This window comes from Sinohyriopsis cumingii, chromosome 8, assembly GCF_028554795.1.
Source record: "Sinohyriopsis cumingii isolate HCF-2022 chromosome 8, ASM2855479v2, whole genome shotgun sequence".
NCBI classification, from domain to species: domain Eukaryota; kingdom Metazoa; phylum Mollusca; class Bivalvia; order Unionida; family Unionidae; genus Sinohyriopsis; species Sinohyriopsis cumingii.
The window spans coordinates 22,468,436-22,495,373 of NC_142968.1; the positions used below are offsets into that span (position 1 = coordinate 22,468,436).

At 36.1% G+C, this 26,938-nt stretch overlaps 1 protein-coding gene across 1 annotated transcript in view; it reads right to left on the reverse strand.

The window, feature by feature from the left end:
• Positions 1 to 26,938, reverse strand: part of LOC149793130 (SMAD family member 3-like) — a 139,917-nt gene that overhangs the window by 73,991 nt on the left and 38,988 nt on the right. Inside the window, exons 2-3 of the mRNA XM_089967051.1 lie at positions 13,525 to 13,718; positions 8,396 to 8,527 (exon numbers count right to left, since the gene is read on the reverse strand). Of these exons, the coding sequence (XP_089823177.1) occupies positions 8,396 to 8,527; positions 13,525 to 13,718 (326 nt within the window). The remainder of the gene's footprint in view (positions 1 to 8,395; positions 8,528 to 13,524; positions 13,719 to 26,938) is intronic.

Below are 26,938 nucleotides of genomic sequence, written 5' to 3' on the forward strand. Positions count from 1 at the left end.
GTAGTCATGTGATATACAACAAAACCAGGGTATTTGTTCTCAGAATAAGTATATAGAGAACTTTGTGTTCTTTCATTTTTTTTATATTACAAACAGTATACGACTTTCAATTAATATTTTTTATTTTTCAACATTTGAAATGGATTATTATTTATACCATGTGACTACAGGACCCTGTGATGCCATGAACATGTGGGTTACAAGATTTATGTACTTGTGTGACTAATGCTGCAAAAGGCAAGTACCAGGTCAAATTTCATCAACACCTTTGTTTCATATCATCTATCAGCAGATTAAAAGACATAACGACTGTAACATTCGCAATTTCTGAGAAGATTAAATTTCCTGTCAATTTAATGCAGGTATGACTTGATCATTTAATTTTGTTAGGTCATCTTGCAGCCCCCATGTTGGCTTATTGTGATGCTAGACTGGTTTTCATACCTTCCATGTAAGAAAAGATACAGATATCAAGTTGCCTGTGATATAACCAGTCTACTTAACAAATCTAATTCACCAGTTATTATGTACTTTTGAAAGAGTGACATATGTAAGGTGAAGTTGTTTGGATTTAAAACATGCACAATGGAGACAATGTTGGCATACCTCTATGCTACATAAATGTAATGTGGATGATATTTCTTTGAATATTGTACTTCTGGAAATTGTACATGATTTAAATACACTGCTAACTAAAATGAATGCTCCCTTGTGCTAAAATAAAATGAGCCTGAATTAGTCTAAAGTACACTATCCATAGCAGCTATTAAAATAGGGAAAATGAATTTTGCCAGACTAGACAATACCAGCTTCTGAAAGTGCAATAAATGAATTGCCAAATATATAAAATGTAAAAAAAGGTATCAGCTCTTTTTTATACAATTTACCTCTGAAGTTCAGGAAGTGAAAATGACCGAGTGGAGCAAGCACTTTTTTGAAAGGTGCACATCTGGAGTAAGGCCAAGCTGTATGCTCTATAACCCATATTACAACCCATCAATCATATACCAAAATAAAGGGAATTAATGGTTCTTTGACTTATACCTAAGATATACAAGGTCTTTTTCAAATAGCCAGTGAGGAAACCCGGGGAAATTCTTTTTCTTTAAAATCCTAACCCTATACAAAATACGAAACATGTCGAGCGCCACCTAAGCGTGTGGATTGACCATACAAATATGAGTGTTGCTCCGATTATCGATTATAATCGATAATCAGTTGGTTGGGTGAACCAATTCGCTAATCGATAGGGAAACGCCATAATCAATTGCACGGTAAGGGAGACAACCGTGAAGCACTCAGCATAGACTAGTTCCTCCCTTTGTTTGTTGGGAAGAAAACTGATGATTACAAACAAAACTTTTAAAATGCCACTAAATATCATACATGTGCCATGGATGAAAATGATCCTGAAACAACCATATCCTAGAGGAAGTGCTTGTTCTCATGTTTGGACATATTTCGGATTTTACAAAGCACAGGAGGGTCCACCGACAAAGGAGAATTTAGATATGACAAAGGTCATATGCAAACTCTGCAGAAAGGAATATGCAAACAAAGGCAGGTCTTGCTTATTTTCATTGAAATCAACGAGGCAATACATTTGGTTCTTATATATCTGGCAAACACATACTCCACTGCATACTGTAAAAACTGAACAGCATTCTAATTTTGTTTTGGTGCTATGCCAAAACAAAACTGTTATGTGATACATCTTGCATTGTTGGATTATGTAAACAATATGATATAAGCCTTCTGATCCACTACAGTACAGCTGAATTATTTATTCTCTTCATAACTTCCAAATATAAAACCATACTTCATAGTTAGAAATTTTTATAATTTGGAAAAAATATAGTCGTCAACAACAAATGCAATAATTAGGAGACAGAGCACCCTAATATAAAATAAATGAGCTGCAGTCGTGTAGTTACCATTATTTACATACTGTCTACATAATGGACCATGCATCTGGTGACTGTCGTTTCAGAGAATCAAAACATTTCATGTAATTCCAGTGTCTAAAATTTGTAATCTAGAATTTTATTTCATTAAATCATTTATGTACTTCGTGCTTTTTTCTTATATAGCATGTGTTGTTGTCATTAAAATACTTCAAATTTCTTTTCATAATAAAGCTCAATTTGATGAGCATGCTTGAAATACATAAAGGATCAGAAGATAATCCTGCTATTAGGCATATATGATGGAAAAGTGATCTATGAGGTTTGTTACAGATGTCCCCTGAGACATGTGACTATTTAAAAACATGAACAGTTTAAAATGTTGCCAATTAAATTAAAAATATATGTGCAAATTTAATGTTAATTTAAATCCTCCTTTTCTTGTCTCACTTTTTATAGTTGATTTGATTCAACTGATTTAATATACCTGTGCATAAATTGTTTGTTGTTTGCTTTTATTTCAATATAAAAACATTTATTTCAAATACATTCCAGGCAATAATACAAATTTGGCCTTTCATCTTGATCATGACCACAAAGAAACGGGATCAACAAGAGGTGCTGATGTTCCCTCCCCACCCAAACAGACTAAGATTGATGAACAATTTAAGAAGCCAACTGAGAGGATGTCAGCTATAAAGCAGAAAGAAATTGATGACACACTCTTTAAACTCACTGTTGGCAAAGTCTTCCATTGAACCTCGTTGACCATAAATATTTTAGAAACTTTATGATGCTTCTTAATCTAAAGTCAGTTTTGAACGATAACACTATAAATTAATATTGACTTAAACTGACAGTGAGAAAACAAAAAGTGTCAATCCACTTGATTCCAGACGTCAACACTATCAGGTGTTGAAATTTGAATTTTCATACCTAAATTAAGCAATGCTTAATTAAATATAATGCTGTCATGTCTACTTAAACATTACATAAATTCAATGTTTTCACATATTTAGGCACAAGGAGTATTTCCAATATATGTATACCCTGTCTTGTTTGACTGCCATAACAACTAAATCTTTCAAACTATACATTTTCATGGGGGCTCCAAGTGGCTGAATGGTCTAAAGCGCTCTCCGTTATGGATCAGTGCCATCTCACCTCTGTCTGTGTGGGTTCGAGTCTAAGATTCAGCCAATGTGGGTATGTGAGAAAGCTTGCCAGTAGCTTCTCGTGGGTCGGTGGTTCTTTCCGGGGGTTTTCCCAGTTTCTTCCTTCACCATTAATACTGGCCGCCACGTAGAGCCTATCATGTGCTGAAAAATGGCGTTAAACCCTACAACAACTACAACTACATTTTCAGGTATGAAATTCCAGGTCGTAAATCAGTGTCCTCCAAACTAGCTGAGAAGAATGACCAGGTTGAGAAACTACATATGTTCTTGATATAGCTGTTACTCATGATGCATGGACTTCATTCAACACAGAAAGTTATAGTACAGTGACTGCACATTTTATTTCCGAAGATTGGGAATTGAAACGTGTTGTGTTAGAAACATGAAAAGTTGAAGGCAGTCACACTGGGGACAACATAAAAGAAAGCCTGTTGGCCACTAAGAGGTGATCCAACACCAACACCAACTGGAATCACTGATAATGCAGCCAAAGAGATAAAGGCTTTTGATTTACTTCAGTGGACCTGATTTGGTTGTTGTTGTTGTTGTTGTATGGTTTAACGCCATTTTTCAGCACAAGATAGGCTATACATGGCGGCCAGTATTAATGGTGGAGGAAGAACCCGGAAAACCCCCGGAAAGAACCACCGACCCACGAGAAGCTACTGGCAAGCTTTCCCACATAACCACATTAGCCGAATCCGAGACTCGAACCGACGCAGACAGAGGTGAGATGGCAGTGATCCGTAATGGTGAGCGCTTTAGACCACTCGGCCACTCGGGGCCCCTGGACCTGATTTGGTTGATATGGTCACAGAATCAACCTTATTGTGAAAAAAGCTTTAGCTATACCAGAACTGTCACAAATCATTGCAAAGGGGTGCAAACTTGTGACCTTTTTCCATCAAAGCATAAACGATTTGCTAATGAGTAAGCAGCAGTCACTACTTGATGTAGGTGCTAGAGGACACAAGCTCAAGATGGATGTTCCGACTAGATGGAATAGCACTCACAACATGCTTGAACAACTACCTCAGCAGACACCTGCTATTATGGCTATTATCAGTGACCCAAACATAAGCAAGTCAGCAGCTGCAACATTGGAAAATTACTGTATATACTTGCATATAAGCCAAACAATTTAGAAAAATTAAAGGCCTGGAAGAAAGGGGGGGGTCAGCTTATTCGCAGGCCAATGTCTAAACTTGACAGTTTTTAAATCTTTTTGTTGACTACTGTAATGGCTGTAAATCTTGGGACACGAAACAGTAATTTTTTCCATGGCCTAAGACGTAGGCATGTAAAAAAATAACTTTCGGCAACCCGACATTTATTAAACTGTTATAAAGTACTATGACTGATTTTGTTATTATTTTGCAAGTGCATATTTTCTGATTTCTCCAATACGAAATTAAATAAAGGTAAATACAGACTTCATAATTTGTGGGCCGGTTGAGTTTACACGGGAGACCAGGCTGAACTATAATGTACAGTACTTACACAGTGCAAAGCGTGCATAGCATCACTTAAATCCTTATTTATTCCCAAACATATTAGATGCAGATTTTGCTTTATTCATGGTTTCTACAAAATTGCATTCTTCCAGATAACATTTCGGCTAGTCCTTAATAGCTGTTTCATTTACGTTGAATCACGTGCCTACTCATTTTCAATTATATAAGCGATCCTACAAATGAAGGTAATATTTTAAAAATTGTACAAGGCACATAACCAGCATAATTTACATGTTCATGAAGAGGGGTAATAATAAACGCTAAATTCTCACACAGATCAACTAAGATCAACATCAATCAATTTTAGTTTTGTGTTTTGGCTGAACAAACATCATAAATCTCCACACAATGGAAAGCATGATGTTTCAGCGTCACCTATGTTGATAGTCGGCAAATTTGCCTTTCATTTTGTGACAGCTGTACAGGCCAGTTAATCATTAAAACCCTGAAACTGGCTTGTGTTAAGAGGGATTTCTGACCAGCAACTATGCCAATACATTGATGTGTAATTGCCTTTTATTTCATAATATTAGCACAATGACCATAATTACACAAGTATGGAGACTGAATAAAAAAAAGAGATTGGGACCTAAAATCGGGAGGTTTTTCGTGGCATTTTTTAAGCCTTGTTTTCACTAAATATTGATCGATCTTCATGGTCCAATATACGTGAAATTCGCAAAAAGACTCGCCATTTCTCCCTGCAACGTGCCTTATTTTCCCCCCAAGGATGTGCCCTATATTCATATTCTGGTCAGCTGTGGTCAAACTACACAATAGCTAAAGATTAGTGTGTGTGTGTGTGTGTGTGTGTGTATGTGATTTGGATTTTTAACATAGCTTTAACAATTTTTCAGACATATCGCTACAATGTCTGTACTGTGGCAGTTTATAGTGATGTCTAGCATTGGGGCATCATGCCGCAGACATGTAGCGTGATGTCCCACACAGTCACATTATCCTGACACCAGGCCTACCAGTCCTAACACTAACCTCTTTAATGCTGAGTGCCAAGCGAGGCAGCTGTTAGTACCATTTTTGTAAGTCTTTGGTGTGACTCGGCCGGAAATCAAACCCACGACCTACTGCATCTGAGGTGGACGCTCTAACCACTAGACCACCAGAGCGGTCAAAGCAAAGTAAAAACGTAATTACCGGTGCACTGATATAAAATGTCCAATGCAATAATGCATAAACAAAAAAATAATCGAGTCAAAAGGGAGAGGTAGTGTTACAGCAACTTGCAATTGCTAAATTCTTGTCATCGTTCAATCAAATTATACACAAATCTAAATTATGCAGAAACAATAAGAAAACAGAAAATTAAATAAATTACTTAAGCATACATGTAATTTTTGTTAAACATAAGTTTGCCTAAATAAAACACATTTAGAACTTACCTCGTGCATCTTGAGATGTCTCGGAGTTGTGGGTTGGCCTATATGTGGGTCACGCACTTTTTAGTGTTTATACCTGTTCAGTTTGGGGGGTCAGCTTATACATGAACAGGCTTATACGCGAGTATATATGGTATGTCTCTACATCTGACAAACAGGCATTGGTTGAAAAACTCATGGAAGTTCTCTCACTGTTCCTGAATGCAACAGCGTTTGAGGAGACAAATCACCAACCCTTCATAAAGTTATCCCAGTACTTCTTAAACTTACCAAATGTCTAGAAATGAATGCTAATGATCTACCTCCAATTGCCAAACTTAAAGATGTAATGAGACAAGAACTTGACAACAGAACACAGGACAAAGATCTAGCTCTGCTGGGCTGTTTATTGAATCATACTATGAAGGATCTTGAATTTCTACCTGACAGTGAGCAAGCAGATGGACATGCTCTGCTTTTGAAAGTTGCTCTTGATATGGCTGATGTCAAAGTGAATGTCGACGTGGAGCCAGGGACTAGTTTTGAACAGCCTTCAGATACATTGCCACCTCGACCAATAGTACCATCGCTAGTAAATGTCAGAAATGACAATGATAAAACTGTAGTTACACCAAGTCCATCAAACAAGGAAGCAAAAAGGTCAATGTTGGCATAGATGATTGGTTGCAAGATGTTGTTTGCCTTGGTGAAAGTCAACAGCCAATAACAGATGTCATCCACCAGGAGGTTTCCAGATATCTAGTTGCTTCTCCATCTGATACCAATCTCACAACGTTACAGTGGTGGAAACAAGTCTGCCAGTTCTACTCCCATCAAAGCTGACTAGCTCAGAAGTACCTAAATATTCTGGCTTCATCTGTATCGAGTGAGAGGGTATTTAGTCTGGCTGGACATCTTGTCAGCAAGAAACGGGCTCATTTTAGCTGTGACAATGTGGACTTGATGATATTCTCAAACAAAAATATCTTGTCAGCAAGAAACGGGCTCATTTTAGCTGTGACAATGTGGACTTGATGATATTCTCAAACAAAAATATCTTGTCAGCAAGAAACGGGCTCATTTTAGCTGTGACAATGTGGACTTGATGATATTCTCAAACAAAAATATCTTGTCAGCAAGAAACGGGCTCATTTTAGCTGTGACAATGTGGACTTGATGATATTCTCAAACAAAAATATTGACTATTGGTAGTGTTTCTGTAACAAATACAAGCAGTATTCTGAAAAATGACACGTGTTCAGTATTACACAAACATCTGATTTGTATTTTATTCTACCTTCTGTTTAACTTGTAATAGTTTCAGATTTTTTAAATCATTATGTGACTTTGCTGTCAAACTGTCAAGTTAATAAATGTAAACATTTTTTGCTGTTTTGTTTCAGTTTAAATTAAAAAAATGTGAATGAAAGGTTCAATGTTAGTGCAATAATCAATATTCTGAAAAATGACATGATCTGTTCTAGTCAAGCCTTTGATTTTTGTTTAATGTGAACATTTTAGTTAAGTTTTACAAATTTTAGCTTTAAATGTTCTATATATATATATATATGATTTTGCTGATAAATTGTTCAGTTAATAAATTGTAAAGTTTTTTTGATTGGTGTTTCTGTTTTGTTTAAATTTAAACTGCTTTGACTGTAGTATTAGTAAACAATGACAAGCAAGAAAAGCATGTTCTTCTGTACTTTAAACCATAGACAAATCACAGATGAATAAAAGTGTTCTGGACAATTGCAACAGTCTTTCAGTCGCATAAAACTGATAGGCCAAAGAAAGATGCTTTTGTAGAACAAAAAAAAACAACACAACGCAATAAAAAATGTAATATTTTTATAAGGTTAAAGTACATATATTAAATAGATTACTCCTGTACATTTATTAACATTCTGAACTCTTGAACAAAGATATAACTCTATAACAAACAAAAATTAAAATTTACTTGTAGTAACTGATTATAATCGATTATCAGTAAGTTGTGTGGAACTGATGATCGATTATGAACTTCTAACCGATTCCCATCACTACAAATATATAAGCACCTAAATGATCGATCTGTACTGTGCATATAATGACTGATCAGAACTCAATAAATTTAGCTCACGATCAGTTCAGTTATCACTCAATTACTTTATTGTTTCTCAGGTCAAGTGTTAATGGAAAATATCTAGGTTTTCCTCGACTTTCATCAATATCTGCAAGATTCAATGACTTTTCAGGGTGAGGAATTTTTTTTCACTTCTCCCAACATTTTCCCCGATTTCATGGTAGAGTGTGAACCCTGTACATAGTCTCATCTACACCTGCAGATCATGATGTACAAGATTGATGGGACCAAATAATAGTAGAAGGAAAGTTACAATAACAAAGACTGGCTACAAATTAAATCATTGTTTTTTTCTCACCTGGCAAACTGAAGTTGTCATTGATACTAGTTGGAAACTCTGTATTTTCTGGCACAGTGGTGGCATAGTTCTCTAGCTGCGGCAGTTTATCAGGTATATCTGTATGACGAGGCACTAGTACTGGGGGAAGGACTGAAACATAAATTGTAATACTGAAGACTCTGTCAAAAAAAAACTCTTGTGCTGGAGCCCAGAAGCAACCAGAAAGCTGGGCCTATCCTACCATTAGCCCAGTCGACCGCATCTTTAATCGTTAAGATTCACTGATCTACTACATTCCACAATGATCCCTGGCATTTCAAGCCAGCTGAAACAAAGCTTTAAACCAATACCTCATGTATATAAGAGTTACTTCCCGTGGCAAGGAAAATCAATCTGGCCAATGAGATAGCTCTGTAATATGTGTATGTCCAAAATGTTCACATTTCAACTTCAAAGAACAAGAGTACTGTAACTGCCACATAATGCTCTGTGTTTAAAATTCCTAAGCAGACAAATGTTCTTATGCAGAAACCATTTGTATTTTTTGCCATAATGACCTTGATCTTTGACCTTTTTACCTGCAAATATATTTCTCCCTACCCCAAGTGCTACCCTCCCACAACGTTTGGTAATTTTATATGCTGGAGAACTTAAGTAATTTTGTGGAAACTATTTTCTTATTTTCTTTATTTTTCTTATTTTAGTTAGTGCCCTTGACCTCTTACCCTGATATTGATAGTTTCTCCTAGCCCTATGTGCAAGCTATCAACAAAGAGTGGTAACTGTAAATGGTGGATAACTCAAGTGATTGTACAGAAACCATTCTTCTTCCTTCAGTGACTTTAACTTTGAGCCATTGATCAACATAATCAACACTGTTAGTTGTAACACCAAGTGCAAGCCATAAACAAAGCTTGGTAACTGTAAATGGTGGACTGCCCAAGTTATTGTGCAGGAACAAAACTGGTTAACAGAAGGACAGATTATAAACAAAACATGATATGGGAGGCATATAAAAACTTGCAAATGAATTATTTAAATCACAGCAAAGGACACATGACATGTAATGTGTACAGAGGCTTCAATGATTATTTCAGACTACTTTCCTATTTAAATATAATCAGGAATATGACTGGGTCAGTTTCTTTGAGCTGCATCCAAGTGATAGAGCAGCAGATGCTACTTCTGCCAAAAAGTCAATGTGGAACAAAATGGATCAATCACACTGGCTAGCAAAGATGAGCTGGGCAATAATACATGTTATCTTGATTCATTCCAGATTCTGATGAAATATAGAGAGATTTTTTGCAAAAGAGAATAATTAATAATATCAGCTAGTAGCAAGGAAAAATTGAATTCTGAGACTGTCATATTTTAAATGCATTGTCTAGATTTGGCTCCATATGATTTAATGCCTTTTATCAGTGTACAATAGGCTATACTTGGTGGCAAATATACAAGGTGCTGGAAGAAAGAGGGATGACCCTTAGCAAATCCACCAGCCCAACAAAACGACACTGACACTTTCTCACATACCCACACTGGTCTAACTGAGAGTGGAACTTTGCCAGACAGAAATGAGATGTGTGTGTGTGATCTATAAGGGAAAGTGCCTTATACCACTCAGCCACCCAAGGCCCCTCTCATTCTCTGGACTACTTGACTCAAGTTGGGGTACTAGGTTTTTTCTGCCAGCCCATCTAGCCAGCTAGCAAGTGATTTTAAGATTTGCTGGACCATGTCCCGATCCAAACAATTACACATTCTGGCCAATAAATAACAAACTTTGCAAAGATACCATTTACACATTAATTCAGTATAATGTCAATTAATCTACTCTGAATTTGTTTATTTTCATTGGCAGCATTTTTATTTTGCAGTTGTATGAAAAATCACATTCACCAGAACTAAAATTCATGATCTGTGGTTGGGGACAAACTGTTTCTACAGAGGGATTTTTATTTGCTGAGTCGTTAAACTTGGGGTTTGAAGTGACCACAAATTTCATAAAAAAATTTACTCCACGAAAAACAATTCACATTATTTGTATGAGTTCATGGTTGTGTAAAAAATATTGTATATCCTCATGTGTAAGTCAGATCAAACAGCAAACTGCACATACCCAGATCTGCCATAATGTGCAGCATATCTAAATCTACACAGTTTGTTACAGGTAAATAGTAGTGCAACACACACCTTGATCTGCCAGTGCATTATGTGAGGGCAAATTATGGTCTATGTTGTTTGCATCTGAACCCAATTTACAAATAATATATGTGTCACCTAAATTTGTGTCACTTATGACAATCTTACAATGACCTTGGTAACAATGAAAATAAAACAAGTTACCTTGACCTTTAGCCCCAACCAAATTATTAGTAATGTTTCATTTCTTCTGTTAAACATTTGTGTCACATATGAGGCTAACTAAACAATAGTAACTCATTAAGAAGGTATTGAAAGCAACACACTGTAAATTTTCATTGACAGAGTCCACTCAATGAAACACTTTGAGATTAATGCCAACCAAGAATCTGGTAAGGGTCATTACAATTAGTTATTATTGATACATGTCATTTGTTTCTTTTCTTTTTATTCCGACTAAAAAATACACCCTCTATACCATAAGAACATTTTACTATTTGTGCCACTCTGATTAAAATCCGATCTCCAATGACCTATGTGAAGACCTGACAGCGACTGCTTAGGGGCCATGTTCTGGTGACCTATGAATTAGTCAATGGAAAGTGGCCTTTGCAGACAGGTGACCTCTGAAGGCAGGTTCAGCTTTCAAACTTGGTTCATGATAAATGCATATACCATTCACCAAACAGTAATAGCATTACTATTAGTACTAGCATCATTATTAGCATTCTGCATGTATCATTATTATCATTCCTAGCATTCTGCATGTATCATTATTATCAGTACTAACATCATTATTAGCATTCTGCATGTATCATTATTATCAGTACTAACATCATTATTAGCATTCTGCATGTATCATTATTTTCAGCATTAGTATCATTATTAGCATTCTGCATGTATCATTATTATTAGTGTGTGTGTGTGTGATTTGGATTTTTAACGTAGTTTTTTAAAAAAATTCAGTCATATCGCTATGATGTCTGCAGTGTGGCAGTTTATAGTGATGTCTAGCACTGGGGCATCATGCCGCAGACATGCGGCACGATGTCCCACCCAGTCACATTATCCTGACACCAGGCCAACCTGTCCTAACACTAACCTCTTAATGCTGAGCGCCAAGCGAGGCAGCTGTTAGTACCATTTTTGTAAGTCTTTGGTATGACTCGGCCGGAGATCGAACCCATGACCTCCCGCATCCGAAGGCAGACGCTCTAACCACTAGGCCACTGAAGCGGTCATTATTATTAGTACTAGCATCATTATTAGCATTCTGCATGTATCATTATTATCAGTACTAGCATCAAAATTAGCATTCTGCATGTATCATTATTATCAGTATTAGCATTCTGCATGTATCATTATTATCAATACTAGCATCATTATTAGCATACTGGGAGTGATCAATGTTGATATGGCCCAATGACCATTAAAGGCAGGGTGAAACCATTCCTTGGTTAGCTCATTAACCCCTGGCACCACATTTACATGGCAGGAGGTAGTAGCCTACTGCCGAGCTCTGTAGTGTCAAGGTCATGTAAGATACACTACAGTGGGTGGTATAAGAGAAAGGTAGACAGATGTAGCTCTACAATGATACCAAAAAATCTGGAGGTTTTAGTTGCACTACAAAATACCAAGGGAAAAACCAAATTTTTTGACCCATTTTTTTTCACCCAAAATTTACCCGTGGTTGGAATCCGATTTTGGGCCCGGACTTTAGACTTTTTGGCCTCAGATCTAAGGCAGACCTGTCTGAACTGCACACAGACAGGTGAACCTTTGCAAAAAGTAGGATAAGGTGGACCTTTGGAATAAAGAGTGGTCATGATCTGAAAATGATGGGTCCATTATGCAAACAAAAAAAACTTTTACCCTTGTGCTCATGCGCGAGCAAAATAACCAATCAAAAATGATGTTTCTAACACAACTAGGCATTAGGCTAATGGAAAATCTCTTGGAAGTCGATGTATTAGGATGCATTCAGAAACAGCCCCCAAAATGTGTTTCCTACTCGCATTTCAGGCGAAAACAACAAAAACCTACAGGGGTTAATGAGTTAAGAAACAAATGGCTGCTCACCACAGAAGACAGGGCAAAACCACTGTTTGGTTAAGAAAACATGGCCACTGACCACAGAACAGAGGTGACCGCTACTTTTGTGACATTTATACAGGAAATTTACCAGGGGGAAATTAGAATGGATGCTGTGAACAAGTGACTGCCGAACTCAGGTGACCCTCAGGACTGTATTTATATTGTGTTTCAAAGAATGTGTTTCTGGAATGTGGTAGAATAGTGCCTCGTCTATGCACTGTGTGAGTTGACATCACACTGTGGCAAATGGCAATATTTCTGTGCAGAAGCAAAAACCTGAATTACTTAAACATATTTTATGTGGCTGGTCCAAAACAAATAAAAATATGAAATTTATTCATTTACATGATCCAAGCTTGAATTACAAATGCTGACTAACCTGTCAAGCAATCAGTGAATTACCAGAATTTTGAGTGTTGGTTTATTTAGACCTTTACCAGATCCTTGTATTGCTATCATTTAGCCATGTGACAGGTCAGGTTGAATGAGACAAGGCCAAACACAGAAAGACTTCTACATCATTTATGCCTAATGCATATACATGTGCAACATTGTGACTGGACTGAGCTGATGAGGGATATTTTGTACTCTGTTCCATAACAACTTCTTTACCACGATTTCCAAATGGACACAGGTGCTGTATGGTTGGTATGTTGCCTGATTCAATCAGTGGCCTAACTCTAATATATTTACCAACTTGAAACTTTTTGAAACCAAGAACAGAAAAAGAAACAAAATCGTTTGGTAAACTTCATAAATACTCTTTCTCTCTTCTCAGCTGTCAGTCTGTCCCTCTCTACCACGCTTACAATTGCAATGCAAATACCTGGGACTTCCACCCTTGTGTAGTGGTATGGTTTATGTTCCCTGTCTCTCTCTGACAAACATGCAGGCAATTCAATTACCTGGGGCTTCAACCCTTGTGTAGTGGTATGGATTGACACAGACCTCGTCCCGTTTTAAATGAAAGGCATATTCACATGTGTCAATGGCACGGAGTTCCTGGTGATTCTGGAGATCTGGCCAACGCCAAAGTCGGCAATAAATAACATGAGGCAGCCCTTTTCTATGTGACACTTGCAGACGGCCATCTAGTGACCTGAAAATGAACATGCAGCAGTGTAAACAAGTGCAACAATTGTAAAATTTGCAGAAAATATGAAATACTTGAAACAGTGACTAATGGGTCATCTTCTCAAAAACAGTTCTCATAGAAAGGGAGGGGTAGGTGGGTGCAATAATAGGCTGATATGTGTATGTAAGTGTTTGGTCAATAAAATCATTCAAGGGTCAATTCCCCAAAATTAAGATTTTCATGACACCGAACTTCTATTTTAGATACGATCCTGGAGAAGTGAAAGAATTTTGTAAATGCCAGCATGACTCTTTAACAAAAGAAGGATCAGAAAATATGCCCATGCACAATAATAACAAAAACAATCCTAATAGTCTGTATGACAGATTAGCTACATTTTGATGGGGATATTTTGCAGTAAATCTGGGGCTGCAAATGGAAACTGTGGCTATTCAGACACAAATTCACCTCATTAATATGTGTGGCTTCTCACTCATTATTACTAATGTGATATATTGATTTCATTTGCCTCTTTCTTTCAAATCTGATCAAAGTCTGATAAAAAAATGTGGCCACCTTCAGCATAGTAGCAAAATCAGATTCATCAATGGGACCTTGGTGTAATGTGATCGCCTTTACCAATTACAGTCTTCTCACCTCTTTCCACATGCAGTTTTATGTCTCAGGCTCAGCCAATGTGGATATGTGTGAGAAAGCAAGAAAGTAGCTTCCAGTGGGTCAGCAGTTTTTACCGGGCTTTACCCAGGTTCTTCCTCCACCTGTTTTACTGGCCGCCACATATAGCTAATCATCTGACAGTTAAATCATGATATTTATATTCTGATGGTCATTATTTGGGACCCCAATAATGACAATCAGAATATAATAAAAATCATTACAGGGACAGATTTATCAGTCAAGGCTATCATGTGCTAAAATATGGCATTAAATTCACAAGAACATCAGTTGCAAGATCACCTCACTGTCATAATCTAAAATACAGCATCAGATCTGAAATACATAACAGTAGCAAGCTCAGACATTCAGATCCCAGATCACTTCAATAATGTATGGATCGCATCCAATATTGAATTTATCCATGATTGCATTTGTATGAGCATATATTCCAAACATGATCAAACCTGGATCAGAAATATGGTCCACAGAGTGGTTACAAGTTCAGCCAATTAGTTTCAATATCACCTCATTAATATACATACATCTCACAACTCTCAACTCACATGAGCTACTGACAATAAAATCTATATTTCATTCTACTGATAAAACCAGATCAAAAACATTACCTCCAGAGATGTAACAGGAAAGCGCTGGCACACAGATATATCACATAAGTGTCACACTGTTTATATGGGTGGAGGCAGGTGGGAAACTGTGATTTTCTTTTTGATCTGGAATACTTTTTTCTTTTACATCAAGACATGTTTTTAACTGATATAATAGATATAAATTGGTTTTAATGTGCATTTAATCAGAAAATCAGCAACTATGTATTATTCAAGCCTTTTGAGAGCTGAGTTTTTTTCAAATAAAAAAAATCATGCATACACTCCCTCTTGAATCTCTCTCTCTCACACACACACACACACACACATACTGGCATCGCTAGGGTTGGCATCACCCAGTGCAGTAACTCATGGTGTCACCCCCATGAACAAAAATTCAAAAATTTTAAAGACAGTAATTCTGGTGTCATGCTCTGTTGGTGTCATCTGGTGCAGTCTCTTTCTCTCTCTCTCTCTCTCTCTCTCTCTCTCTCTCTCCCCTCACCCCCAAACAATACGGCTTAAAGGGAACAAGAAGTATTAGGGTATTAAGAAGAGCACAATTATGCCTCTGCTTGGAAAAAAATAGCAGGGTCTGTTTTGATTCCAGGGGAAAAAAAACAAAATCGATATCTGTTTTTTGCTGCCTGGTTGTCCTCAATTCCTATACATTATTAGGGTCTTAAGGAGAACACAATTATGTCTTTGCTTTGGAAAAAAATAGCCCAGTCTGTACTGATTCCAGGGGAAGAAAAAAAAAATCAATAACTGTTTTTGCTGCCTGGTTGTCCTCAATTCCTATACATACAAGGCCCAGCAGTTAACTGTATACCTACACTGCAGAATATTATGTCACCCCCATCAGGCATAGCCAGAAATAGGTACAAAAAGGTCAAGGTGTTGCTCAGCTCTGACCCAGACACTGGCAGACTGACTGACCTAAATTCTTCTCTCTCCTACTGTGGCACTGGGCTTATACAGCACTGCCAGTATTTTTCCTGGCTCCAAGCAAAAACAGGGTAGCTCACATTTTCCCAACAGAAATCACTGTTAGCATGATGGCAGGCAAAAGAGTTAAAGAGATACACATCTAATTAGATTGGTTTTCTTGTTTAGTGGGTCTCGGGCCCTTTTTCAGCACCTGATGCAAGGCAGTCAGTACATTGGTAGTGGAAGAACAACCCACCCATGACAAAATAATTATAAGCTTTCTCACATACCCACAATGGCTTGAACAAATGCAGACAGCTGTGAAAACCTGCTATTCTGTTCCCCATACCCCTCGTAATACTAAGCAAACTTGATAAATCTCCATGTAAACTAATGTTAAAAAATAACCTTATAATTGGGACAGCAAAACCACACCTGGTCACAGCCTATCACTGCTAAGGACAGTTAAATGGCCTATAGACAACTGTCATTATTTAAACAGGGTTCATACAGAATTCTGAATTATAAATTCAAAGCCTTTTCCCAAACTTTCAAAGACCACAAACATAGACTTCCAGGACCGATTTTTGTTAACATTTTTTATACAAGTTATGTTATATGAGAAAACAGCGAATGCAAAATACTACAATAATGTTTAATGATGAAATTCAAACTAAAATTAATTTCCTAAAATTGCTTTCTAATGATCTGGAAGATAGGTTAATGTTCATTGTTATTTCAGAAATATGTAATTTATGCATCAGATTTAATACAAAATAAATTGTTCTCTTAATAGAAATTAAAATGTTTGGGTTTATAACAATTTTTGAAGACTTTCAAAGACCTCAGAGTATTCTGCTCAATTTTCCCAAATTTTCAATGCCTTGAAAATGATACCTCATTTTTCCCAAAATGTCAAAGACATTCAAAGACTGTAAGAACCCTGTTAAAGATGTACTATCTGAATAAAATGATTGTGACAGTGTACCCCTTGTTGAAGGCAGTCCGCTGAATGAAAACTCTGACACCTCATACAGTTTCACTATACTACATGTACAAATTCATATTGTTATAAAACAGTAATGTGCCATAAACATTTTCAATATATTCTCAAACAGCACCTTTTATTATGTTTGTAAATCTTTACACGAAATGTTTCATTTCACAGCAGCTCTGCAAAAGGATCACAGTCGATAAGTCAATTGAGAAAGCTGATGTAATTCAACAAGTGAAAGAATATCAATCTGATTCTGGAATTGTTGTACAACTGGCTGCTGCACCTTCGCTAGCCACGGTTCCCATGTGATTGTCCTATCTACACCTTGGCATATCGAGCAGATATTTCTGTGCTTCTGGTCTGCGAATTTCATTGGATGGAGCAGCAAGCCACTGCATCCAATCAAAATTAAGTTATTCAAATCTGAACACTGTTCCTACATGATTGAGACAAGGGGAACACACAACTTGAACTGTCTGATAAATAAGCATTTTTCCAGTGCCAGTCCATGTTTGCACAAATACCTTTACTCAAACAGACATGTAATGGCTTTCCTTTGGAATGTAGTCATACTTTCAATGTAAAACTTACAAAGTATCCTTTTAAGGTCAACTGCCTTTACAATTTTCAACTGACATACAATGCAACATGTTATTGGTTAGTTGGCATTACATACTAAGGGAGGAAACTCATGAAATCCAATAGACATTGCTACGACAAAATATATACATCTGTTCCATCCACCAAGGTGTAGATAGGGTTATCATATTAGAACCTTGGTTAGCAAAGATGAGGCTGCTGGTGCTGGTATGTTTTACAAACTTCTATACAAGACTTAAGGGAATGGCAGTGAAATTGCTGGCTTTTGCATACAATGGGAAAAATGAAACATGAATAAACATGATCACTTACCATCATAAATTCTCATGCCTTTTGCACATATATTGCCTAACCCCAACTCTTTAACCAACCAATTCTTAAGAATTTTGTCCACTGCCTAATACTGCAAAGTCATACGAGTAAACAATAATGAAATCTGATGGTCACCTTTAAGACAGAGCTGTAAGCTACTGGGAAGACATGAAAATTAACCAATTTTGATTGCCCTTTTGCATAAGGCATTAGAAAAAAATGTGCAGAAAAGGTGAAGAAAAATAAGCTGGTCAATGACCCTGAAGATAAAACCCAGACTGTGATACATGATATACGAGAAGCCATCAAACTGAGAAGCCTACACACAAGTTTATCATTCATTCACGCACCTGAAAAAGCTCTGTGTGTGTGTGTGTGTGATTTTTAATGCAGCTTTTAACAATTTTAGTCAAATCACTACAATGTCTGCAGTGTGGCAGTTTATAGTGATATCTAGTAACAGGGCATCATGCCGCATTATGTCCCACCCAGTCACATTATCCTGACACCAGGCTGACCAGACCTAACAATAACCTCTTGATGCTGCGCACCAAGTGAGGTAGCTTGCAGTACCATTTTTATAAGTCTTAAGTGTAACTTGGCTGAGGTTCGAACCCACAACCTTCTGCATCCAAGGTGAATGTTCCAACCATTTTGGCCACTGGCCTGAAACAGCTTTAATGAAAAACAATTAGAAAAATTTAAAACACTGACCAAAGACCTTGACTGTGAGGATGACATCATCATTAATCTTAAACAGCTCTTGTAAGAATGTAGAAAAAGCAGAATGGCAAATCTGACTGAAACCAATGATATTGATATGTGACCTTGACCCTGACAGGATTCCCAATGTTGTGTGTGTGATTTAGATTTTTAACATAGCTTTAACACAATTTTTCACTCATATCACTACAATGTCTGCAGTGTGGCAGTTTACAGTGATGTCTAGCACTGGGGCATTATACCGTAAACATGTAGCATGATGGCCCACCCAGTCACATTATCCTGACACCAGGCCAACCAGTCCTAACACTAACCTCTTAATGCTGAGCACCAAGCGAGGCAGCTGTTAGTACCATTTTTATAAGTCTTTTAATTGAAATTTTCACAGCTCTGACATGAAGCTGACCAATAATAAAAAAATCAATCTGGAACATATACTAAAGAAAGTTGTACCTGTACTCAAAATATATTGAATAGTCAACCTACTGGCACTGAGATTGCTAGACTGTCCTAATTATTATGTGGATTAACTAAGGGTGTTATCACAAGGCAGAAACAAAAACAGCCAATACATTCTATTAGTCACTTTTTAATTCACAAGCAGCTCCCTAAACAAAGTAAGTCACAAGCTTGTCAAAGGTAATGATAAAGGAAAAACAATCTTTCAGCTTGTGAAAATTGATAGAATAGCTCATGAATCACTTTAAAACTTCAAAATCAATGTTACATCGAGCCCAAATATGCTTGCATGCTGCTTTCACATAAACCGATGGGGAGCAAACAAAGGGAGGCAATGCAGTCATGCACATACTCCTATTCTTACCAAGGTGGAATAACTTGTGAATTAAAAAGTTAAAATATGTATGTGGGTTATTATCTTTATAAACTAAACTGGGTGTACCTTTATTTATGACAAAGTGGTCAACAAATCCAATACACAAGTTTCTTCTAGTCTGTTTATTTCAATAGAATATTTTCCCCCAACAACCTCATTTTGGAGGCAGATGATTCTATATTCAAACCTATAATCAGAGTACAAATAATGGTATTCTGCAAATAAATTCCTGAACCAATCTAACTTTTTGGGTTCCATAACACTTTTAGGGCAATGATCACTATATATCAAGTTTTAGTGTCCAGATTGTTTGAAGCAATTTTTCAATGTAAATTTTGATTATCTTTCAAATGTTAACAGGTAGGATAATACAAACATCTACATTATTTTGGTGATAAACGTAGTGCCAGAGACAAACTTTATGCAATGAAAGAATTCTTATGCATATTTACATTGATTTTTGGGGTGATATTCATTATATGCTAATGATAATGTTATTTTGGATCTGACTTTGTCCAAAATCAAGTTCATTTTGGTTTTGTAAACAACATATTTATCTCAATCTCTGTCCAGAACACTGGAAATTCCCCATGAAATGCCAGGTCTACCTGTTGTTTACCACATTTTATATTATAATTTTAGCAACAGACTTTCTAATTATAATCAAGATTTTATTTTGTAAACATTTGGAATGAAATGTTCGAATAAGGTAATAGTCTTTATTTTATAGAAAATACTAATTGCAACCAGAGCTGAAGTAGAGGACTAAATAATCTTATTTATCTAGAAATTATTCATTTATGTTGTAAGACTTGAGCAGGATCAATTGTTTTATTGTTCTGTACAGTCTTTCATTTGTGCTGGTTTTTTTAATTCAAATTATTTAGTTTATGTGTTCTTCTCTTGATATACAAAGTCCTCATGTTAAATAATCTTCTTACAAATAGATGTGGATTTAAAGTGAAATTCAAATAAGGATATTATTATTGTGATTCAAAAAAAGACTTGGCACATCAGTATGACAAAGGCCATCACAGGCACATCAACATTTCCAGCACTGGATTTATTTTGAAATACCTCTAAAGTTTATTCAGAACTTAAATCAATTGGACTTGTATTAGAAATTCTAGGATTGTTTGAGGTCTGATTCACAGTACTGTAAGTTCTTTCTTTCTTTTTATAAATTTTCACTTTGTATTCTTGGGAAGTACATTATTAGATGAATTTTACAAAACTTTTTAGTTTTATACTCTTTTCTTTACTTTGTTTAAAACCACAGAGCTCTAACATAATACTGATATTATAACTGGGTCATATGTATAGACAGGTTTCAAGTGAACTCATCGCCAATGGAAGTACATATACAACATGAACAATCATAGTTTTGTAGAAAAAACCCACAACAAAATGCAACTAGATTTTTTTTATTCATAAAAGAACACTAAAACATAAACAAGTGTTCATTATTGGCAAGCAATGGAACAATGTCTCGTTTTCCCCCAGTTATAAATAGAATAAGCTAAAAAAGGTGTCTACATATCAATGATATCTCATCTCTGTCCAAGTGGGTTCAAATCTCAATCTCAGCCAAAATGCCTATGTGAGAAAGCTCGCCAGTAGCTTCCCGAAGGTCGGTGACTCTTTCCGGGTTCTTTCTCCACCATATATACTGCTCATATGAGCAACTTAAACTGAAATGATCCTGTGTTACATTTAAGAACAATACAAAATCAGTCCAACTATATCAAGGGAGGTAACAACTCTGATGTTAATCATATCATTCTGGGATTATTGTAATTTTTTAGTTATATCCCTTAAAACAGCATTACATGTTTTGGAAGACCAAAGGCCAATAGAGCTATATATAGAAAGTGCCTTATTAATAGAAACACAAACTATACTTAGTATATAAAAAAATGAGGCATTATGCCACAGACTTAGAACAAATTTCAATTCAATAAAACTATTTTTTTTATATTTATTTACATATGATACACAGCTATCCTACTTATGAAGAGTTCTAATCATGAATGCCTGAGATTATCTAAAAGACTATTATCCATCAACATGATTACTAATAATGAATGCCTGAGATTATCTAAAAGACTATTATCCATCAACATGATTACTAATAATGAATGCCTGAGATTATCTAAAAGACTATTATCCATCAACATGATTACTAATAATGAATGCCTGAGATTGTCTAAAAGACTATTATCCATCAACATGATTACTAACATCTGCCGAATAGCCAAAATACAAGAGCATGTTACCAAATAATCTGAGTTAGTAGATGCTTATCATAGACATTTCTTCAATGCTGTTATATACAAGTGTTATGAAAACAGTTGACTCAACATTTCAATATCTCTGATGGTATCTTCAGCAACTGTAGGCACATCAGCATCATTTTTTGTCCAATACTGAAAGGACTTTATGCCAATTTGCTTTTTGTCCAAGCTGGTCTCTTGAATGTTTTTTTCTTTTTTTTTCCTGTCTGGTTTTCGCTTTTTGGATAAGCTTACATAAATATTTTTCCATATTCAAATAATGGGGACTATATTTAATGGCAGACTGGCATAATCTGTATAAACTGAAATGTCTTTTATGCCAGAATGATGTCTATTAAATTTGATTAGATTCTGCCAATATTTGATTGAGGATTATCATCTGTACCAAAAATTTAAAATCACAATTTTGTATGCATCAATGACAGACATAGGGCTATACCATAAACTTACTTGGCCATAAAAAGAAAAGGTCAAGCTGCGGTCCAAAACACTTGACCACTTATACATAGTTTTAAAGTGTGGAAATATGTGACAACAAACAAAGGTAAATAAATTCACTCTTAACACTGACACAGTCCAACTTGCCTGGACAACTAACAGGAGGTCCAAATGGACCAAAGTTCACTCAACTGTCAATCACCTGCAAAATATCCTAGTGCAAAAGCACTTGACCAAGAAAACATGGTCAGTAGGATCTTTTCCATAGAACACTGATGTTAACTGCACCATATTATTAAAACAATGTTTCAAGGTTGCTCTAATTTATATAGCTTCATCCAAATTTGATTGCACATCGGTGCCACTTATAGAAAGTACGGTAATTTACAATATATACATTTAACACTTGCTAAAATACAATGGAAAACTTCTTTCTAACTGACATGTAGTCACAACATTTCTTTTTAATAGCAATAAAAAGAATTTTACTGTTCCCTGGACAAGAAGCCTGACAATGCAAAAGTGCTATGTATACTGCACAGCTAGATTGCATTTAACTAAACATGTCTTGCACATACAGTAGTGCTGATGCAATTCTAAGCCTTCTATACTACAACAGCTTCACTAGTAATCAGTTCACTCGACAATTATCGTCTGGCTTGATTTTTTAAAATAGGGCTTCAGAACAGAACTGTTCTTTGTTGTAATTTTACAATTCTGTCAAGATCTTATCTGGAACAGTCTTCCAATACATAAAAACAAAAATCTTGCTGTGGTTGAATATCATTATTATGACAATATGATGAAGCATTTCTTAATTTTGGTAAGCAGTACTTATCTTACAGTAGAAAAAAGCAGTTTGCTAACATAACAATTTTTGTATGATTAAGATTTTAGGTCATGGGTTCGAAGCACGGTCCAATCATACCAAAAACTTACAACAAATAGTACTAACAGCTGCCTTGCTAGATGCTCAGCATTAAGAGGTTAGTGTTAGGACTGGTCAGTTTGGTGTCAGGATAATGTGACTGGGTGGGACATCATGTTACATGTCTGTGGCATGATGCCCCAGTGATAGACATCACTATAAACTGCCACACTGTAGACATCGTAGCGATGACTGCAAAACTGTTAAAGCTATGTTAAAAAATCCTAATAACACACACATTAAGATTTTAATTGAGATGCTACTGGTTTATGTCAACCAATATCTGACTTGAGTTATTAAAATGCACTTGGTTAAAATCAAATTTTAGTTGTTTTTTTTTTCGTGCAATACACCTCTCCCTTGATAACTCACAAGCATCATGGTCTATAAACAATGACCACAGCATAAGCAAGGTCACAAGATCATGGGGGAGGCATGTTAGCAATCTTCATTATGTCAAGCGCTATAATCACCTTGTTCTAGAAATCTGTATAATATTAAAATAATCTGGTATTTGATCTTAAGAAGTCAATTCAAACTAAAAAATTCACGAATCTTTAAAAATAAATCCAGTTGGCTTTCAGTATGCATGTATTGAGTTTGAGTTGCCTCTTGGAATCAAAATGTGTATACCATATATACTCACTTATGAGTCCATCTGCGAACTGCACAGACCCAGATCTGCTGTCGCATAATGCAGTGGCAGATCTGGGTCTGTTCAGTTTGTAAGGGGTAATCTGTAGAGGAAACAACACAGGCTCTGATTTGCATGCACATTATGCGATGGCAAATCCGGATCCTTGTTGTTTACAGTTTGACTTAACTTCTAATTGAGTATACATGGTGCATACCAAGCAAGTAAAAGTCAACTCAGGTTTTATAACTAGAACTACAATTATAAACAGTAGGAGCCAAACCCACCGAAACTGGTTAATTCCTCAATATAGTAATTTTAAATGTTACCATATGCTGCATCAGCATAGCTCCATGTTGTTTGGGCTAATAACCAAAGTTGGCACATGAAATTGCACAGTGTGTACATGTGGATAAAAAGGAAATGCAAAATACATTTATTTGAACAAACATGTAATGTGTTTCTGAGTACTGAAGAATAAGCGAGAGATTACTCAATGGCAGCTGTCAACAGTGTGTAATTTTAAGAAGAAATCAAGGCTCACCTACACCCAGGTGTTCCTCTGATATCTGCATCTTTCACATACTGTAATCAGCTGGACAAAATCGATCTGGTAATTAGCAAGTGTGATAGTGTTGAAGGACAAGTTCCAACAGATAATTAGTTTCTCATGACCATAACAAGTGATAAGACTCTTCACATTTTACACAAGTGAGCACATTACATTTATGATGCTAACATTTAAAATGAATTGAAAGATAACATGAAAACACAAATTTCACTTGAAAATAGCGATGGGTTGTAATGCAAATCTAGGAATTGATTACTGGAAACTCATGATCAATAAAATGATGACTTTTTCTGCTGGCAGTTATCAAAAGTTACAAATTAACATTTTTGTTACATATACTTGCAGATTTTTTAAGTGGAAAAAAACTTCAACTTGCAAAAGCCTTTTTTAACTGGCAAGAAGTTATTGATTATATTGTGATCAAGGTATATTAGTATGAAAAGTGCTTTTTCTTTTTTTATCACTGTTTTCGACCATACTTTAATCAAGTGAGATTATGGGGGGGGGGGATTAATTAATTATGCAATAGTTTGTACCCATTACTATTGCACAGCTTACTGTTTATCATGTTGAAAAATCCAGTCCATTAAGTGTGAATACAACCTCCTGACGGGTAAAGACAATGTACATTCGTGCATCTCACACAAGCATGATAGTCATTTTTATCAAGGAAAACAATTATTCTTGGACATTTGAGTGGGGTGGGAGGAGTGTGTGTGTGATTTGGATTTTTAATGTAGGTTTAAAAAAATTTCAGTCATATCGCTATGATGTTTACATTGTGGCAGTTTATAGTGATGTCTAGCATTGGGGCATCATGCTGCAGACATGTAGCATGATGTCCCACTCAGTCACATTATCCTGACACCAGGCTGACCAGTCCTAACACTAACCTTTTAATGCTGAGCACCAAGCAAGGCAGCTGTTAGTACCATTTTTATAAGTCTTTGGTATGACTTGGCCGGGGAGAGAACCCACAACCTCCCACATCTGAGGCGGACATTCTAACTGGGGTGGGAGGAGGGCATTCAGTAACAACGATGGTTAAGTATTGCATGATTAAAATTAGTTTACCCCCCAACTACATTTACACAGCAGCAATAACTTACCCATTGCTATTGCACAGCTAAAGTTGTCAGTAAGGTGGTTAAGTTTAAGTGTTAAACTGATGAAAACCAGAGAAAAATGTAAACTACTCGCTGTTAAGGGAGAGTTCCATTTTACTGAATGTTGGTATCTCTCTGGATCATATTGTGCTGCAACTATGGGACCCAGAGAGAAAATGCATGTACTTATTATGCTAATGTTGACTGAGAAGCTACTTCAAACTTCATGGGCTTTCAGTTGCATAAAAGATTTTTCTATAGGTAAGGGACTAAGATGCTCTTTTGATTGTGGGGACAATCTACCATCAGACGGCAGCGGCTGAACATCGATCGAGCCCTTAAAATGAAAGAAAAGATGTTTCCTACATTTTCTTTCTCCTGAGGAATTTAGTTAGAAATGCAGTGCCCCAACTTTATATGAAAGTTTATCTTGATTATCTCCTGAACACATCTGACTACAACTGAAAATCTCTAGTGTTGGAGCTCTCCCGTTTTGCATGATGTAGCTGGCAACCCAGTCCAAAAACCTGTTCTGGCAGATAGATCATTCAAAATGAGCTAAGTATAAAGGTAGAGGATATGTGAGCCATTGTGCAGAAGATCCCCCATGTGAGGAAGAGACATGGGATGATACAGGTCAAGAAGATCACTGAACCACAATCATAGGGGGACACTGTTGGGTTATGATAATGATATCAGCAATGGAAGTTATGACTTTTTTTTGCCACAACATGAGGTAGCAGTCAGAAAGGTGGGAAAGTGTATTTGAACATTAAATCCCACTGGAAGCTATATGCATCCACTGTCAATATTTTCTGCTCTAGGACTGGAGAGACATAAAATGGAAGTGTGTTGTTGAGCCTGGCTACAAACAAGTCCTCCAGAAGTTTTCCCCATAGTAAGAAAATGGATTCTGTTATGGACAAATGAGAAGTTCATTCCATGCTGACCGTTTACCTGCCCTAAAGTCTGTCAGCTAAAACATTCTTCTTCTCTGGATCATTGTAGTAGGGACTTTTTATATGATTTAACTGTTTTCCAATTTTCTAGTCTTGAACATAGTCATGTTGAATAGAATCCACATCTTCCAAAACAATACAAGTATAATCTTTACAGTACTCTCACCCATGACCTTATGGACATTAATCATTTGGTTTAACAGGTCTAGCTCTATGGTCTATTTAAGTGAGAACAGGCATTTGTGTTTATGCAAATGAATTAAATGATTATTTAGAGGACTTACAATTAGTTTTCGACTGTGAAAATGCTGATGATATTAGAGACAAGATAGTAGATTAAGTTTCTCTAATTAGCAAGAGTATCTTTTATATAGATTTTAAAGAAATAGATATTTTATACTTGGACTCTGACAATCTTTGCCAGCCCTTACACGTAAACTACTTTTATTTAACATTTATATTTTGAGGAAAAGGTTGAAAGTGAGTGCGAGTCTGGTCAGATATATTATAATCATTTATGTGTTTTCAAATCAACTTCTAGACAACTCATTAGTGAGATATTAAATGTTTAGTTTAAAGTAGGAAACACAGATCTGTGTACCAGAAACAATCAAGCCAGTTATAAGAATATGAT